Below are 18,725 nucleotides of genomic sequence, written 5' to 3'. Positions count from 1 at the left end.
GGCTGCTCGGAGGGCCCTGCGGGCAGGAGGGACCCCGGGCCGGGGCCAGGGCGCTGTCCGTCCCACCCATGCCTTTGGAATCGAGTGCCCCGGTTGGCCTTTGCCCTCCCGACCGAGCTGCGAGCTGCGTGTTGGAAGCACCGTGGCCACTTCCCTGCCCCTTCTCTGAGCTGATCCTGGAGGACCGAAGGGAAGCGCGTCCGCCCAGTTGGAGTCGCCTCCAGGAGGGTCCCGGCGGCCGCAGCAGGTTGGGCAGGATGGTGCATGGACTAACGGGCTTCCCATTGCCCGGGATGTTGGTGTGGGTCGGCGTGCGCGAAGAGCTGCGGGAGCGGCTCAGCAGCTGGGTCCGTGCAGGGAGCGCCCTCCCGGTCTTTCAGGGCCCTTGGGCCGCCTGGACAGCGAGGGCTCTGGCCTCGTCTGTGGCGGGAAACTACAGCAGTCGTTTTTCCTGAGAGTGGCCACAGCCACAGTGTCCCATGGGCCCACAGGGTGCCTGGCAGGGCCACGCAGGTGACACCCCTTGTCTCTTCGGCCACCTCCCAGCAGACCTGGGCTGGCTGGTGTAGAGAGCAGGGGTCTCGCTGAGCCAGTGGGCCCCAGGCCCCAGTCCTGCCAGGAGCCTGTAGCCTGGGGCCTGGGAGCTCCTGGGAGCTCCTAGGTGCTCTGGTGCCCGGTGGCGGGCTGGGTGCAGGTTGCCCCTGCGACCTACTCTAGGCCCAGGGTCACAGCCAGGAGGGTGTTTGCTCCGGCAGCTGCCTGAGGCCCTGGGCACCTGAGGAGGGTGGGCACTGTCAAGACTGCTGGGGGGCCAGGCCTGCCTCCCACCCCCTGTGGACAGGAGTGCCCTTTGTCCTCAGTGGAGGCTTAAGGAGTGGGAGGGGGACCCCTGAGAGCCAGAAGGGGACCCCCTCGTGCTGGGCGAGGCGTCAGGCCTGGGCTGACAGTGGCCCGTGTTCTCAGAGCGATGGGAGGGCATGAGCTCGGGCACCGGCTTGCCCTGGAGTCACCTGGACAGCTCTGCCATTGCAGGGCTATGCTGGAAGGGGGGCTGAGGCCCAGGGCACTGGGCAGGTGTGGGCCTGGTGGGGAGGGGCAGCAGGGTGCTCTCAGACCCGTCCAGCACCTGCGGGCACCTGCGGGCGGAGCGGCTCCCCACCCAGGAAGGCGGATGTGCACTTGCGCCTGGGAGGGGGTTCCAAGCTGACCGGAGCAGGTGGGCGCTTGGCCTAGTGGCCTTCCTCTTGGGTGCGGTAACCGGAGCCTGGACATGCCTGTCTCCTGAGTCCCTGGCTCCGCTCGTCTCCCCTGCTACCCTCTCTGGCCGTGGTTCTGGGAAGGGAGTGAGCAGGTCACTGTTGGCTGGTCCCTGCCACTCGCTTCCCTGTTGAGCTGGTGTCTGTGTGAACAGCACCCAAGGCCTTGCAGAGCCAACCCTGGCTCTGGTGAGAGGCCCTGTCCCGCCTTCCCCAGTGTCCCTTTGCCCTCCAGGGCTGCTCTGTGCCCCTCAGCCCCACCTCGGGCCCGGGGGAGGCAGCTGATCTGATCCGCCCGCACCTTTGGGTTGAGATTAGCCTCAGACTAGAGTGATGTCCAGCCGGATTCAGGACGGGTGCTCCGCTGACCAGGTGAAGTGTCCACGGGGTGAGCCCAGGCGGTGCAGCTCCTGCCGGAGTGCGGAGCGCCATCCACCCCAGGGCAGCAGCGATCTCCAGCACGGCCCCTCCCCTCTAGGCTCTGCTCAGCACAGCCAGGACCCTGCTGTGGTGGGGACCACCTCTGGGTGGGGCCTGTCCCCATGCTAGGGAGACCACTTTCCTCTGGCACCTAGAACCTAGACCAGCCCCCTGCCCTCCAGGAGCTTGACTGGGGCGCTCTCCACCCTCGTTACTGGGCCCATGGGGTGGAGGGATGGGTTTCTGAGCACACAGTGGGTGGTGCTTGGGGGGAGCAGGGCGTCCTTAGGAGCCAGGACCCCTCCAGGCAGGGTGAGGGTGGGCACCCTAGTGTTGCTGTCCTGCAGAGGCCGTCATCCCGGCGGCTCCCTACTGACGCAGTGTGCCCCGGGCCAGGCGGCCCCTTCCACACTGGTTGGTGACTGGGGCAGCTGTCTGCTTAACCCAGGGCTCCATTTTCAGTGCTGACCCCTGGGGTGCCCTTTCTAGGGGTGTGCTTTCAGGAGTGCAGGAGGACTTGGATGACACAGGCTGGGTCTTTGTTTCTAACTGGAGCTTCGTTTTAAGTTCTGCTATAGGGCGTGTGCCCTCACAAAGGCTAGGAGTGAGAAAGCACCCGGCAGCCTTGCTGCACCCCTTCTCTTGGGGTTCTGGGTACCAGCCCGTCTGGGACTCCCACTGCGGTCGGCCATGTGGGCCGTAGCTGCCTTCACCACCATGTCGCCAGTGGCCCAGTAGAGATTACTGTAGTCATTTCGATTCACAGAAAAACTAAAGTCCCTAAGTACGGCCCTTAGCCTTCCTGGGTATCCAGGTGGTTCTGCGCCCACCAGAGCTGGCCGAGGGCCTTTCTCCTGGTGTGCAGGGTTACGTTCTGGGTCTCTGAGCACAGGACTGGAAGAGACCAGAAAAGCACCGGGGTGTCCTTGGGCTCCTGGCTGCCCCCGACCACGCCACCTGCTCTCCGCCCTTACCCCTGCCCCTGCAGCATTCCCGAGTGGACCCTGAGGAGCTCTTCACCAAGCTCGACCGCATCGGCAAGGGCTCGTTCGGGGAGGTATACAAGGGCATCGACAACCACACCAAGGAGGTGGTGGCCATCAAGATCATCGACCTGGAGGAGGCGGAGGACGAGATCGAGGACATCCAGCAGGAGATCACCGTGCTCAGCCAGTGCGACAGCCCCTACGTCACCCGCTACTTCGGCTCCTACCTGAAGGTGCTGCCGGCCGGATCTCCGTGGGCTGGGTGCAAGGGCGTCTCCCCGCCTCGGGACACAGCAGGCCTCCAGGAAGTGACGGCCGGGCAGACGTGTGGTCTCCCGAGGGTGGCCATGGTGTCCGGGGCAGTGCCCGCGCCTGGAGGTTGCCATGGGCACTGCTGGGAGCATGCGGCGGGGCTGCAGGTGGAGCCCAGTGCCCAGTCCTGTCTGGCCGTGTCCTGGCAGTGGTCACCACAGGGGTGGGGGAGGCCTGTTGGGGGAATGCTGGTGCCGGTCTTGTGCTGACTGGGCGTGCCGTCTTCTGGCCCAGGGACTGGGTGCTGGTGAGGGGCTTCCCTCTGCTCTGCCCTGTGCTGGGGCCCTGGGAGACGCTGGCCTTTGCTGTGGGGCCCAGCACGGCGCTGTGTGGTTGCCCTCGGCCCGGTGCTGACGCGTCTCTCTGGCCCCAGAGCACCAAGCTGTGGATTATCATGGAGTACCTGGGCGGCGGCTCTGCGCTGGACCTGGTGAGGCGTATTCCCACGCGGGCAACTGGCCTGGGGGTGGCATGTGCCTCCTGGGCCTGCCAGCCTTGGCTCGGGCTCCCCTGGGCCACCCTGCCTTCAGTGTCCAAGCATGTAGATGTCAAAGCAGGAACTTTCAGCCCAGACACCTGTCTTGGGTGGTCCTGCCCGGGGGTGCCGAGAGAGGTCCTGGACCCCTGCCAGCTTGAGAGGGTGGGCGGTGTCCCTGCAGACAGGCCAGGACCCCGCGCTCATGGGTCAGGCTCACAGGTGAAGGTGGAGCATGGTTAGGGAGAGCCCGCCCCACCCTCAGACCGCGTCAGCATGCAGGACTTAGTTGGGAAACACCAGCCCGACCCCTCGGGGGTACCTGCCCTGTTGGTGAGGTGGGTGAGCACAGGCCTGGGCCATGGGGCAGCAGCCGAGGCCCATGTGCGCCTTCCTCAGCTGAAGCCGGGCCCCCTGGAGGAGGCCTACATCGCCACCATCCTGCGCGAGATCCTGAAGGGCCTGGACTACCTACACTCAGAGCGCAAGATCCACCGGGACATCAAAGGTGGGGGCCCGGGCCACAGCAGGGTGGGCGTTGGCGGCCTCCACCTGGTCCCATACCCTGGATGTCGGAACCAGTGGACCCTGGGGTGGGGCGGGATCTGACTGAAACCAGAACTGCGGACCTCTGGGCGTGGGCTGCTGCTGGAGTCGGGGCCCTGGTGGCCCGTGTGTGCCGCAGCCGGGCGTTCCCGGGGAACTGACTGGCCGTGCAGTGCTCAGAGTTGTGCCGGTCAGCGTGCGGGTGTTGCCCGGGATGCCATCCTGCCAGGAGCGAGGCTGAGGCCTGCCGTCTCTGTTGAACAGCTGCCAACGTGCTGCTCTCGGAGCAGGGGGACGTGAAGCTGGCGGACTTCGGGGTGGCGGGGCAGCTCACGGACACCCAGATCAAGAGGAACACGTTCGTGGGCACCCCCTTCTGGATGGCGCCTGAGGTCATCAAGCAGTCGGCCTATGACTTCAAGGTGGGTGTAGGGCACACGTGCAGGCGTGGCGTGGTGCGGCTGGCTGCTGCACAGCGTCTGTCTGCGTGACTCTGTCCAGGCCGACATCTGGTCCCTGGGGATCACAGCCATCGAGCTGGCCAAGGGGGAGCCGCCCAACTCTGACCTGCACCCCATGCGCGTCCTGTTCCTGATCCCCAAGAACAGCCCACCTGCACTGGAGGGCCAACACAGCAAGCCCTTCAAGGACTTCGTGGAGGCCTGCCTCAACAAGGACCCACGATTCGTAAGGCCCCTAGCGGCTGGGCTCGGGGGGTCATAGGGCATCCGCTCAGGTGGCACGGCGTGGGGCATGGCCTCCCCCTACACTGGGACCCCCGCCCCGGCTGTGGCCTGCCTGTGTGCCCGTGAGCGGGGCCTGGCTGTGCTGGCGTCTGACACGTGTGCCCTGCAGCGGCCCACGGCCAAGGAGCTCCTCAAGCACAAGTTCATCACACGCCACACCAAGAAGACCTCCTTCCTCACCGAGCTCATCGACCGCTACAAGCGCTGGAAGTCGGAGGGCCACGGTGAAGAGTCCAGCTCCGAGGACTCTGACATGTAGGCCTGCCCATCGTCATGGGTGCAGTGGCGGGGTCCCCAATGCCCCCGTGAGCCACAGGACAGGACCGCTGTGGCACCCCTCGGTCCTTGCAGCGCTGTGACGCGTTGTCCTCCACAGCGATGGCGAGGCTGAGGATGGGGAACAGGGCCCCGTCTGGACGTTTCCCCCCACCATCCGGCCCAGTCCACACAGCAAGCTGCACAAGGGGTCAGGCCTGCACGGCTCACAGAAGGTCTGTCCCTTCTCTGTCTTGGCCCTGGGGACAGCAGGCTCTGGGGCTCTGTCTGCCCAGGATTGGTGCCATGGAGCTTGGGAAGGCGGGCAGAGGGTGCTGGGCCCACTGGGACTGGCCTTGACCCTCATGGGGGCCAGAAATGGGGTGGTGGCCCACTGTGATCGTCATGTGTCTCACTCCCCCTTAGCCCTCGGAGCCCGTCAAGAGACAGCCGCGGTCCCAGTGTCTGTCCACGCTGGTCCGGCCTGTCTTCGGAGAGGTGAGGGTTCGTGCTGCCGTGCGCCGGCTGGCCCTCGGTACAGGGCTCCTCTGGCCAGCGTCTGTCTCCAGCCAGACATTGCTTAGGCTTGGAGGCCGGGGTCTTGGGAGGAAGAATGCTAACCAGCCAGACTGTCCAACTGACTTTTCTGTGTTCTGAGACCTGCCAAGATATGCCAGGGTCCCGGCGTGGCTTGAATGAGAACCAGCCTGTCACAGCTTTGAGAGCGAATTGGTTAGGGCCCGGGTGCAGAGAGGGAGCAGGGATGGTTTGTTGTTGATTTGGGGAGTTGGTCCCAGGACAGCGAGGTCTGTAGCTGACCCCCTGGTGGTCCTGTGACTGTCACCATCCTGGACATGAAGCTTGGGGAGGGGGCAGCACGCCCTTCATTACACGGGCAGAGGCTGACCACGTGGGACCTCCCTTTGTGTGGTAGAGCAGCAGCAGACCCTTGGCTGGTTCTGGTCTTGCCCCTAGGGGGCAGTGCCCCAGCTGTGAGGTGCTTTGTCTGTGACTAGGTCCCAGCCAAGACTGGCACCGGGGTGTCTGTGCGGTGCATTCCGGGAGTTTCTGGGCTTTTTTTGGTTGGTTTGTTTGTAATTAAGGCCATGCAGTTGCTGGGAAAAGAGGGAAAGTGAGAACTATCCCTGGGGTGGCCATGCTGCAGTCCCTCTCCCCCGTTCTTTTGGGGTCCTGGGCAGTGCACGCACACGCACACTGTGGTTTTCAAGTGACTGGGTCTGGGCCTCAAGCCACTGTTGAGGCGGGTGTCTAGTGCCATCACCACCACTTACCCGCTGGATCTTGTGCTGGTATTTTTACTTTGCATTTTACTTTTTAATGACTTTTATTTATTGTTAATTTGCTGTAGTGCTCCTGTGCTCGTGAGAGAGAGAGAGAAAGAGAAAGCCACCAGGTCCTAGACTCGAACCACGGTTAGCCACGTAGGAGTCTAGCGCCTTAACCACCATGTCACCTGCTGGTCCCAGAGGCTGTGTTTAAATCTGTCTGGGTCTGTGATTGCTTTTGTGAGCCTCAGTGAGAGGAAGCCACTTGGTCTCCTTGAGACCTGAGTCCCTGTGTGTAGGGGAAGGCAGGGGGCTCCCATCGACCAGGGGGGGCATACTGCCTGCCCCGTGCCACGTGCAGCTCTCCGGAGGGCCCCGCAGCCTCCGACACGTGAACGGAACAGGCTGCCCAAGCTGGGCAGAGCTGGGGCTGTGCTCAGACCAGGGCTCCCCACAGCTCAGAGAGAAGCACAAGCAGGGTGGCGGTGCGGGGGCGCTGCAGGAGCTGGAGAACGCCTTCAGCCTGGCCGAGGAGTCCTGCCCTGGCATTGCAGACAAGCTCGTGGTGCACCTGGTGGAACGCGTGCAGCGGTGAGGCTGGCCGAGCCGCGCCCTGCTGCCATCTTGCCTTGGCGGGTGGCGGGCGGCGGCGGGTCCTCCTTGTTGGTATCTGCTCCGACCTGGTCCACTTGGGCTTTGAGAGACTAGTGGGCAGGCCTCGCAGGGCCTGGTCTGGTGGGGCGGAACCTCGGCCCACCCCTCACTGGTGGGCTTCCTGTGGGGCCTTAGATGCCAGGAGCTGTGCACAGTGCTGGGCTCCCGACCCAGGCCCCATGCCGTGGGTGTCCTCACCCAGCATGTTGGGGTCCCGTCACAGCCCCCAGAGCTGCTCAGGGCCCGTGTCCGGGCAGAGCGGCATCGAGCTCTTCCCCTTGCAGGTTTTCACATAACAGAAACCACCTGACGTCGACCCGCTGAAGCGTCGTGGCCACGCCAAGGGCTGCAGAGAGCCAGGCCGGCGTGGGAGGCCCTGTGCTGTGCGGTGACTGCGAGGACGCCTCAGCCTGCTGCCTACGTGCCAGCCCATGTCCCCTCCTGCCCCCGCAGCGGGCGGCCCACCTTCCCGTGGGGACTCGCGGGCAGCCCGGCTGGGGTGGGCATAGGTTGGCCTGCGTTAACCAGGTTCCTTCCCGTAAGTGCTCGTGTCACCCAGGATGTGTCTGAGAAAACCGAACTGCTGTCTCCTGGAGCACTGTGGTGCCGCGTGCGTGTCCACAGAGCGCTGAAAGGCCTCGCCCCTTTCAATAAACACCTGACTTGGAGACAGGCTGGGCCCATCCAGTTCCTGTAGGGGGTCGTCCCCTACGGCCTCGAGTCCTCGTCCCAGCACGGGCCCTGAGCCTGGCTGTGTGATGCAGAGGGCCCTCTGGTTGGATGTGGTTTATCTCCAGCTTCATACAAACAGGAGTACCCCACGCTACCTCCAGCTGGTGGGGAGTGCCCGGTGCGGGGTAGGGCCTCCCAACCCATATGCAGAGGACTTGGGTGGGAACCAGGGAGGTTCTGCTAGACCCGCATGTAGCTGTGCTTCAGGACAGCCCTGGGCAGGGTCCTGCCAGAGTTCCACCTTTACACCCCCATCCCAAAGGCAGGACTGCTGGACAGTGGGGCTCTGCCCCTCTCAGGTCCCCAAAGCCCCTGCCTGGCTGCCACCAGGCCTAAGCATGGCTCCAGGTCAGCCTCAGTGGGATCCTGCTGTGGAGAGGGTCATCTCCGAGCTCTGGACGTGGGTATTCTCCTGGGGTCCTGGCAGTGTGGGCCCCACCTGACCAGGGCCATGAGGCCTGCCCACGCTGCTGGTGCTAGAGGGCCGCTGAGACAGGGAGACCGCTGCCCACACCCCACAGGTCGCAGCCTGCCCTGGGCAGGACGAGCTTCATTCATTCCTCGAGCCCTGAGAGGGCGTGTGGACCACCATCCTGGGTGGCACCCGGGGGCCGCCCAGGCGAGCTGCTGGCTTCAATCACCTCCATCCACCTAGAAGGAAGGGTGCGTCAGGCCAGGGGCCGCCGATGGCTTCCTGGGAGCCAGCAGGATGGCCACGGTCAGAGCAAGGGCCCGTAGACGCGGCTGTGGTGGTGCCTCCCTCAGGGAGACCAAGTGCTGTGTGGGCCGGCGGCGGGCTCACCTGCTCAGTGTGTACTTGCTGTCTGCCCGGAAGAAGTAGACATGGGACTTGAACTGCAGCTTGAAGACACAGTCCTTGTGGATGCCGTCGGCCTCGCCGGGGAGGCCCACGTGGTAGCCCAGCAGCGGGAGGCTGGCCAGGGGGTAGTCATCCTGGAAGATGGTGCCGTGGGCTTGTGGAGGTCCCACCCTGCCACCAGCCTCCCAGCCTCTCCAGTGCTCCCTGCACCCCCTCCATGGAGGCCCGTCGGGACTCGGCGTGGGGTAGGGCTCAGAGCCTCCTACCTGGTGGGTTTTGTAGAAGAACAGGCAGAAGTTGGTGAAGACCACCCACAGCCTCTGCCAGCCGTGGCTGTTCTTGAACTTCCTCAGCAGGTACCCCGAGAGCTGGTTCTGCAAGCAGAGCGTGAGAGCACTGGCCACCACCCAGCCCCAAGCAGCCCTCCCAGCACCCCAGCCTCGCAGCGGTTCCACAACACGTCACACCCCACAGGCAGCTTCCGTCACCGGCCTGGCCGTGGGCACCAAGCGTGCTGATGACACCACCACTTCCAAACCGGCGAGCGGCCAGGAGGGGCCTGTAGACAGCGTACTCCCGAAGGCCCCACTCAGCCCTGTCCTAGTGCCTGGTGTCCCTCAGCTCCCCAGCCGCCTGCCACTGGTGTCACACAGTTGGACTCAGGTCCACATGGTCTCTAAAGTGAGTGGGGTGCCCTGGACCAGCAAGAAGCCATGTCCTGACCCACCCCAGGACCACCTGGGCTGGGTGGAGGCTCCAGCTGGAGGGCCAGGCTTTGGAGGGGGAATGTGTCCCGTGCAGGACAGCCAGGCCGTTTGGGGAACAGAGGGGCACAGGCGTGGGTGCAGGTGTGGTGACAGGGCCGGGGGCTGTGCCCGGAAGCCCCACCTCTGCCCAGGCTTCTCAGCAGGCTGGGGTGGATGCAGGGCCTGCAACTGCCTCCTGCCTCTTGGTGGACCCGGGCCCCATCCTGGCAGGCAGCGAACCTCAGCCGCGGCGACGAGGTCCGCCCTGGACACGCTGGTGTTGCGGTGCCAGCACACATGCATCGTGGTGTTGACCCGAGGCTGGCTCTGTCCCTCTGGGGTGCCGCGGGCCCCCAGGGCATCCTCCTCAGACTCTTGCATTGGAGGGACCTCATCGGTGGGTCCTGGGAGAAGTTGGCAGCGTCAGCGTCCCTGGAACTGTGCTGGCCAGGCTCGGGAGCAGGGCAAGGGGCCCCAGCACCCCTGGGAAGCAGGGGGCCTAGTACTGGGACAGCAGGTGGACCCCGGTGAGGCCACAGGACCCAGGGTGTGGCCATGACCGTCCTCCTGGACCGGAGCGCGGGCCCTTGGACGGGCTGAGCCGGGAAGACGACTCCAGGGCTGCATCCCGGGCATGGGAGGCCTTGGCAGGGGCTCGGGCAGAACTCACTAGAGGGGTGGGCATGCGTGCTGCCTGGCAGTGCTGGGGACGTGTCACCACCACTCTTGGCTGCCTGGATGGCGTTGTTCAGGTCCAGCACCCACTTCTGCTTCTCCCACCGTGTGCTGGGGGCAAGGACCAGGGTTCAGTGCTGGCCTCAGGCGAAAGCCAGAGGTCAAGACCTGTCCCATCCCTGCGCAACCCGGGCAGGGACAGCAGAGACCTGGGGAGGCTACGACCCAGGCAGGGACAGCAGAGACCTGGGGAGGCGGCAGCCCGGGCAGGGATAGCAGAGACCTGGGGAGGCGGTGACCCAGGCTCGCCCGGTCTCTGCAGGGTTGAGCTGGCACAAGGGCTGCCTGACTTGACAGTCCTGCAGGGATCTAGTGCCCTGTGCTCTCTGGCGCCCACTGAGGGACCCTCACAGCATAGCCAGGTGCTGGGGTTGTGGCTGGACTGCCTGTGCCATGGCCACCCAGTGAGCTCAGTGCCACCTCTGTGGCGACTAGGTCTGGGGGAGAGACACATCTGCTCCCATGCTGGGGTCTGGCCTGCCTCCCGCATGGCCGCATGGCTTCTGGGGCAGGGTAGAGTCCAGCGTGGCCCCTACCAGCCAGGCATCTCCCCCTTGCTGTGAGGGTCTGCCCCCCCGAGCAGAGCCCAGGCCACCCTCACTTAAGGGCACTCAGCCTGATGGAAGCCCCGCCTCCTGAGGACGGATACCTGGCAGCGACCACGACCGTCTTCTGAGCCGTGTAGATGGTGAAGCAGTGCGGGACAGACCACTGGCTCTCGCTCTCCTCCACCTGCCAGGGCAGAGAGGCGGTGTTGGGCCCGGGAGGACGGGCTGGGCCTACGCCCGGGGCTGATACGGGCTGCCAGCTTGGAAGCCTGTGCTGTCCAAGGCCTGTGGGCTGCAGGGGCACAGGGGCACAGGGTCCTGCTGGGCAGCTGCCGCCCAGGCACCGCTACTTACCGGAGGGTCCAGCACCATCAGCTGAAAATCAAGCAAAGGGGGCAGCACTGAGCTCAAGGTGAACGGGGCGGACAGCGGGGCAGTATGGTGGTTAAGGTGTTGGACTCCCACATGGTTGACTGCAGTTTGAGTCCTGGACCTGGTGGCTTGCTTTCTCACTTTCCCTCTCTCTCTAGCCAAATTTAAGTAATGGTAATGATAATAAAATTAAATAGTATCTTGAAAAAAAGTCACACTCACTGTCCCGTCTGCTACACTTTGGCATTCACTTCAGGGACAGCGTGAAGGACATGGAGAAAGGCAGAGGGCTGCCAGTGTCGTCTGTGATCCTGGGACGGACGTTGCGCCCAGCCTGTCGCTGCAGGAGGGGTGCCCGGGTTGGGGCACAACACGCACGGAAGGCGGCCCTCCAGGCAGGCGCAGGGCGAGTTGCCATGCCAGCCCCTACTAGCTGTGAACTTGGGAGTGACTTTGCTTTCACACCCCCAGGACTCCTCTGTGAGGCAGGCGTAACTTTAGAAAGTGCGCTTCGGTCCCAGCCTGTGTCCAGTGGCCGCTGGCAGAGCAGGCCTCGGTCTGACCCCTCCTAGAATGGGGCGCCACCGGCCCGGCTTGAAAGCCTGTGAGCGGGAGAACACGTAGCCCGAGAGGGCCAGCAGGGCCGGCATCAGACCCCCCGGCATCAGACCCCCCGGCCACGAGCTGTGGGTGAGCCTGGCGGGGCTGTGAGCACAGTCATGGCGATCAGGTGCACCACGGCCGTGACGCCTCTGTGGCAGAGCCCACGCGTGGCATCCCAGCACACGAGGGCACCCGAGGCCGGTGTGAAGCGGTCTCTGACCTCCCAGGAGTGTCTTCAGCCACCAGCACTAGCCATGAAGGCCGAGGCCAAGCAGCGGCCACGGGGAGGGTGCAGCACTGCGCTTTCCCTGACCCGCGTGTGGGCACAGGAGGACGTGAGTGGCACCCTGAGTGTGAGCCACGACAGTAGCCCTCGTCCACAAAGCCTGTGACTAGCTGGCGACAGGAGCCCCACCACCACCACCCCGGTGAGAAGGCAGCCCTGAGCCGTGCGTGCTGTGATGGCTCCTCTGCTTGGGCTGGGGCCGCCTGTGCTGCGGGCTGGCATTAAGGGCAAGCAGGGCCCCTGGACAGGGACTGGGTTCACCCCCGTGGGAGGGAGTCAGCACGCAGCAGCCCAGAGCCCCAGGCCACAGCCTGCCACGTTGGCCTGCCACACTCACCAGCATGCCCCGGAGTGGAAGGAGGCCCCGGATCCGGAAGTGGCCGGCCCCCGGGACACTATCACTCGTGTACAGCAGCACGTCTGAGAACTGAGAGGCGGGGCTTCAGAGTGTGGCCATGCGGGACACCCCGCCACACTCCGGAGCCCAGCTGGCGCCTTATCCGGCTGGCTGGAGGTGCTTTGCTCGGGAGGGGCTGTCCGGCAGTCTGCGCAGGCAAGCAAGAGCCCCACAGGCCAGCTGAGCTCTTGGGCCAGCCCCAGCCGCTCCAGCTGGGCTCAGTTGCCTCCCCTTCAGGTGGCTCAGATTGGGACCCACTAGCCAGATCAAGAAACCAGGCGTTAGGAGGGCTCTGGCCAGAGGGGACATGGCGGGAGCAAGAACACACTGGCTTGTCCTCAGTCCCAGAGCCCCGGCCAGCAGAAAACCTTTCTGACACCCTGGCCAGGACGGGGATGCGCCTGTTCCTCCGGGGCATGGACAGCCGTCCTGTAGCCTCTGCAAACGCACATCCTTCCCTGCTCCTGACCCACTGCCCGCCGGGCCCTCACTCCCCTGTAGGACCGACCGCCATGCACAGCTGCCCTCAGAGCCCACACACCACTCGGGCAACCACACCCCGTCAGTGGCTCGGGGGACCTACCAGGAAGAACATCCTCTGTTGAAGGCCCTTCTTGGTGAGCTTGAGCAGGCAGCCCTCACGGAGGAGTTCCTGCAAGACAGAGACGGCCCTGACCTGCCAGGAGCTTGGCGAATGGGCCAGGCAAGCGGGCGCTGCTGCTCCACACAGCCTCCCAAGCAGGCCCCGGCCCCTAGACTGTCCTGGAGCCCTGTCTCCTAGGGGCTGTCAGGGCTGCCTGGCCTGTGGGAAGGGGGGGGGCTGCCCCTCCCGCTGCACACACCCCCACCCACCCAGGGCCTGGCCTTGTCTCCAGGACTCTGGAGAGACCCCCACCCTTACTTCCCAGAGCTCACAGCATCACCACACAGGCCCTGCCTCCCTGTGCTGACGGCAGGCAGGGAGAGTGCAGCCCCTCTACCCTGTCCCTTTCAGATAGACGGGTGAGCTTGTTGCCCCGAGCCCGTGTGGCCCACTGTGCTGTTCCCTGGGAGCTGCCCAGCCGTCCGCCTGCCCCGGCAGCCGCAGTTCCTTTGGGCGAAATAAATGTCGCCTACCATTTCCCACCCTGGCAGCCCGGAGATGGGCTGGCCGTGTGGTCGTCCCTGCTGCCGCGCCTTTGCCCAGGCGCGTGGCCCAGGCCCACAGGTCCTCCCAGAGCAGTGCCCCTAGCCTGGGGTTGCGGCACCGCGCCTCTCTTCACAGCCCCTGGCTCTCGGGGCAGGTTACGGACCTCACACAGCCCTGCCGTTCTGGTGCTGCTTTTTTAATGGCCAGAGGCTGCATGCACTCATGAGACAGGCAGACGGAGAGGCAGCGCCACCCAGTGGGTGTGGTTATGCCACAATCCCTCCTCCTCCACTTCTTCATCCTTTTGGGTTTTGGGGCACTCGCGCACACATGATGTCTGGCATGTTTTCCGAGCTGCTGAGGCTGGGATTTGAACTGCAGTTGGCTGTGAGATCCCTAGCTCCTTAACTGTTAGGCTGTGGGGCTGGCCCATTACTCCTTGCTATGAAATTCCTCTGCTCAAAAGAACTAGTGTGGTTTCTGTCCCTGAGTGTCCTGACACATGTGTGTAACCTACAGAGATCAGACGGAGAGGGTTCTGGCATAATGATGATGGCAGCAGCGCCTGCCTGCTTCATGCCAGGCCCCGGGCAGAGCAGCCGACACAGACCCCAGCTCACCAGGACCTGTGTCGGGGAGTGAGCAGCGTGCCAGGCAGGTGGAGAGCGTGGGTCTGAGCCTTGGCTCCAGAGCCCTCACTCCACTACTGCCCCCATGTAGCTACTGTCATTTGCTTGGCTCTTCAGTGACTGTCCTCCGGGGCCACCATCTCGGAGACACTCAGGGCACAGGTGAGAAGGGACATGTGACATGAGCCCCAGTCCAGGAGCGCCCAGCCAGCGGTCCTAGCTCAGAGCTCTGAGGCCCAGGAGGGACACAGAAGAGCGTGGCCCTCACGTGCTGGAAGGCCCCACTTCAGTGCTCGGAGACCTTAATGAATTTTTTGGGCTTGCAGGCCCACGTTCGCAAGGCTCTTTCCTAACAGGACTAACACAGAGAGAGTTTATACACACATTCTCTACTACACACTGAAATGTGTCTGTACACACGGGAAACATTTCCATGCAATTTTGTTTAAAAGGCTTTTAAACCTTTAAAGAGTGCACATGCATTTGCCGGAGAGACACAGAGAGAGATGAGAGAGAGAGAATGAAAGGGAAAGTGAGAAATCCCCCCTGGGGAGACGGCCATGTTGCAATCCCTTCTTCACTCTACTCCTGGGATTTTGAGCACACACGCAGTGGTGATTTTTCAAGCTAGCAGGCCCAAGACTCGAACTGGGGTCAGCCATGTGAGAGTCCGGTGCCTTAACCACCACGCCACCAGCTGGCCTCTAAATTTTATGTTGACAGTATTGAGTTCTCACAAAGTAAGCAGCACAGTTGATGTAAACGCCGTGGGGAGAACTGCAAGTCCAGAAAGAAACCCGTGTATCTGCAGTCTGTTGGCTTTTCCCACAAGGTCACCAAGACAACTCAATACATGGTGTGGGACAACTGGGTCTCTACATATGAAAATTAACTCACAGTGGATCAAAGACTAAATATGGGAGCTAAATATATACAACTGTTGGGTGATCAGAAAAGTCATGATGCATTTTCGCAAAGAAAACCAGAAAATATGTCAAGACTTTTCTAGTGACCCAGTTATGAAACAGGGCTAATCTTCATACTGGCTTAGGGTTAGGGTTCTAGATATGATGCCTAAGACACAAGCAACGAAAGATAAATATATAAATTGGATTTTACCAAAATTGAAAACTTTTGTGTTGTAAATAATACCATCAAGAAAGTGAAAACACAACCCACAGAGTGGGAGAAATACCTGCAAGTCATTCTGATAAGGATCTGGTAGTCAGAATTCATGAAAAATTCATAAAATTCAATGAGTTTTCAGTGAGTTTTCCTTTTACTGTAGACTTTTCAGAGTTCTTTATATATACTGAATAAACTAAAAGGTGGGCAAAGGATCTGAAGGGTCTCGCCCTCCCCGCAGGGTCTAACAAAGGGGTCTACAGCACCGTCTGGCCAGAGCCTCCGTGCACTAGGTGCCATGCGAACAACGGCTTGGTCCTCTGTGACCGTGGTTACCGCCAAACTCTACCATAAACCAAGAAGGCGCTCAGCTCCACCACCAGACAGCGCCCCCGACCCCCCGACGTCTGGACGTAACACACAAGGAAGGTATGGGCAGCCCGGCCACTGCGCCCTGTGAGGGGACGCCATGTGCTGCAGCCCCGTGGCAAGCAGTGTGCGGCCTCTTCAGATGCTGCACACAGATGGGCCGGCCGCTGGTGTGCGGCTGAGGGTGGCTGGATCCAGAGGGCTAACTGTGCAGTTCAAGGGGGTTCGGAGAATGCCAGGGGATAGTGCGCGTGCTCCCAAGATCCCCAGAGGAAAAGGGATTACGATGTGGCTAATCCCTGGGACGTGTTCTCTCACTTCCTCTCCTGTCTCTGTGTCTGTCTCCAGCGAGCACATGTGCTTTACAGCAAATTAAAAACAAAAGTAAGGTTACACTCGGAGTACCCTGTGACTCAGCAATTCCAGAGATAACTCAGCACACGTCCAGGTAACGTTCATGCAGGAAGGTTCACAGCCACGTGACCCCTAACAGCCAAGTGGGAGTGTGGCCCAGTGTGCACTGACAGGTGGGCAGGTGAAGGTGGGACATCGGGAGGGATGTGACTTTGCCGCAGAAACAGAGGGGCACGGCCCATTCTCTGGCCATAGGGATGCGACATAGACCAGCCTTGAGCACATCGTGCTGAGCGGGGCCTGACACGCAAGGCTACACGAGGTGGGACTCCACTGGGGGGCGTCCCAGAGCAGGCGCTCAGACCGGAAGCAGGTCAGTGGCTGTTGGGGCGGGGAGGTGATGGCTGGTGGGGGAGGGGCTCCTCCTGGGGTGTGGGAATGTTCTGGATTAGATGGTGACAGTGGTGCACAACCCCATGACTAAAAACCACTGAATAGCACTCTAGAAAGGGTGCGTTTTTTCTTTTTAAGGTTTTTGCCATAGCGCGCATGCGCTCACTAGAGGAGCCAGATAGTGAGAGGAAAGTGAGAAGTTAGCCCCGGGGGATGGCCACACTGCAATCCCTTCTCCTCCACTCTCCTCCTGGGATTTTAGACATGCACACGTGCACATGTGCCTGGCGTGATTTTCAAGCCACCAGATCTGAGACTCAAACCATGGTTGGCTACGTGGGAGTCCAGTGCCTTAACCCATACACCACCGCTGGCCCCACAGGGCACGCTTTATGGGGCGGGGTTCTATCTTGATTAAGAAGAGAAGTACTCAGCAGAAACTTTCCCGAGGCACAGACACTCACCCTCCCTGGAACGATGAGGCCCTCCATGCCGGCCAGGCCTCGCTGCAGCTCGGTCAGCGTCTGCAGGTTCTCTAGGTGTGCGAGGCTGGGCTGGAGCCTGGAGGTCACCTCTGTGATGGCTGCCAGGGCGTCTGCGAGGAGAAACTGCTGAGGGCTGGCACCAGGCGGTGCAGGCAAGACCCTCCCTCTCCAACCTGCGACGGGGACTTGACTTCTTGTGGCACACTTGCGAGGGCCTTCTTGCAGGGCTGCAGCAGCTAAATCGAGCCTCCAGGCCTGGCTTAGCAAGGACAGGCTCCTGGATGCAGCCCTGGACTGTGACTCTGCACCCCAATTATTGACTAACCAGCCTCTGCTTGTATAAGAGAAGGTCAGTTTTGTAAATAATGAGTTAACTTATGGAAATAGATTTTTGTTCATTTTTTTTTTGAGAGGTAGGACATTGACATGCCAGAAAGACAGAGAGACAGAAAGACAGAGACAGAGAGACAGAAAGAGAGAGACAGAGAGACAGAGAGACAGAAAGCGAGAGATCACCCCCCAGGGGGGATGGCCACGCCACAATCCCTTCTTCTCCATTCTCCTCTCGGGATCTTGGGCACGCATGCACATGCGCCTGGGGTGATTTTAAGCCACCAGGTCTAGGACTCAAACCACGGTCGACTACATGGGAGTCCAGCGACATAGCCATTACTCCAACTGCTGGTCCCTTTGTTCTTTTTTAAAAAAAATTATTATTTACTTATTTAATTTCATTTGCTATTATTATTATTTTAGATTTTTCCTATAGGGTCCATGCACTCAATGGAGAGACAGAGACAGAGAGACAGAAAACAAGAAACCACCCCCAGGAGGATGGCCACACCACACTCCCTTCTCCTCCATTCTCCTGTTGGGATCTTGGGCACGCATGCGCACGCAGCCAGCATGAGTTTTAAGCCACCAAGATCAGGACTCGAACCACAGTCGACTATATGTGAGTCCATTATGCCATCTGCTTGTCCCTGTTATTATTATTATTTTTAACGAATTAAAGAATTATTTATTTAACTTCATTTATCCATTTATTCATTTATTTATTTTAATTTGACCAGAGAGGTATCTATATATACAGAGTGCAAGGGAAAGTGAGAAAGCAAGCTGCCAGGTCCGGGACTCGAACTGCGGTCAGTCATGCGAGAGTCCAACACCCCTAACCACCATGCCACTTGCCAGCCCCTGTTATTATTTTTCAGTTTGACCAGAGAGAGAGAGAGAGAGAGAGGAAGGGAAAATGAGAAGGCAGGCCACAAGGAGGGCTTGGAGCTCAGACCATGGCCATGTGTGAGTCCAGGCCTAACCACCACGCCACCGGCTGGTCTCAGCGTCTGTTTTTTTTTTTTGAGAGGTTTTCACTATATGGCGCGTGTGCTCGCCAGACAGACAGAGAGAGACAGAGAGATAGAAAGCGAGAAATCACCCCCCAGGAGGGATGGCCACGCCACAATCCCTCCTCCTCCATTCTCCTCTTGGGATCTTGGGTATGCACGCACATGCGCCCAGAGTGAGTTTAAGCCACCGGGTCCGGGACTCAAACTGCGGCTGACTACATGGAGTCCAGTGACATAGCCATTTCGCCACCTGCTGGTCTCAGTTTCTGTTCTTTAGGGAAATGACTCACTGCTCTTTAAATAATCTAAGTCAGCCATCTCTGTGAGGGTAGGGGCCAAGCCCACCAGTTCCTTTTTTTTTGAAGAGTTTTTTTGTGGAGAGGTTTTTGTTATAGGTCATGTGTGCTTGCCAGAGAGATGAAGTGAGAAATCACCCCCAGGGGTATGGCCATGCCGCAATCCCTTCTCCTCCATTCTCCTCTTGGGATCTTGGGCACGCACGCACACCACTCGGGGTGAGTCTAAGCCACCAGGTCCGGGACTTGAACCGCGGTCGACTACATGAGAGTCCAGCGACATAGCCATTATGCCAACTGCTGTTCCCACTAGTTACTTCCATGGAGAGAGATTTTTGCGATGGGGAGTGTCTGCTGGGGGAGGTGGGGACAGGAGCTTGGGGACCTGGGGGAGGTGGGTCCACTGGGGGAGGGGGAAGGG

General features: G+C 61.3%; 2 protein-coding genes across 2 annotated transcripts in view; one reads left to right on the top strand and one right to left on the bottom strand.

Annotated features, from left to right (window-relative positions):
* The first annotated feature begins 2,666 nt into the window (after window positions 1-2,666).
* STK25 (serine/threonine kinase 25) lies at window positions 2,667-7,604 on the top strand. The gene is made up of 10 exons (XM_014582807.2): window positions 2,667-2,895; window positions 3,348-3,404; window positions 3,849-3,957; window positions 4,260-4,417; window positions 4,497-4,682; window positions 4,851-4,996; window positions 5,118-5,232; window positions 5,423-5,494; window positions 6,740-6,873; window positions 7,221-7,604. Exons 2-10 carry the CDS (start codon window positions 3,369-3,371, stop codon window positions 7,258-7,260), a joined length of 996 nt encoding a protein of 331 aa, XP_014438293.1. The 5' UTR covers window positions 2,667-2,895; window positions 3,348-3,368; the 3' UTR covers window positions 7,261-7,604.
* Window positions 7,605-7,744: 140 nt separating this feature from the next.
* The window catches only part of FARP2 (FERM, ARH/RhoGEF and pleckstrin domain protein 2), a 107,146-nt gene continuing 96,165 nt past the window's right edge, over window positions 7,745-18,725 (bottom strand). The window contains exons 19-27 of the mRNA XM_027766999.1: window positions 16,639-16,769; window positions 12,759-12,827; window positions 12,116-12,205; window positions 10,619-10,701; window positions 9,905-10,020; window positions 9,475-9,638; window positions 8,755-8,862; window positions 8,471-8,622; window positions 7,745-8,319 (exon numbers count right to left, since the gene is read on the bottom strand). Of these exons, the coding sequence (XP_027622800.1) occupies window positions 8,223-8,319; window positions 8,471-8,622; window positions 8,755-8,862; window positions 9,475-9,638; window positions 9,905-10,020; window positions 10,619-10,701; window positions 12,116-12,205; window positions 12,759-12,827; window positions 16,639-16,769 (1,010 nt within the window). The 3' untranslated portion in view covers window positions 7,745-8,222. The remainder of the gene's footprint in view (window positions 8,320-8,470; window positions 8,623-8,754; window positions 8,863-9,474; window positions 9,639-9,904; window positions 10,021-10,618; window positions 10,702-12,115; window positions 12,206-12,758; window positions 12,828-16,638; window positions 16,770-18,725) is intronic.

This window comes from Tupaia chinensis, unplaced genomic scaffold (genome assembly GCF_000334495.1).
Source record: "Tupaia chinensis unplaced genomic scaffold, TupChi_1.0 Scaffold143823_1, whole genome shotgun sequence".
Lineage (NCBI taxonomy): Eukaryota > Metazoa > Chordata > Mammalia > Scandentia > Tupaiidae > Tupaia > Tupaia belangeri.
Note: the sequence above shows the minus strand (reverse complement) of the source record. Positions and strands in the feature narration are given on the sequence as shown.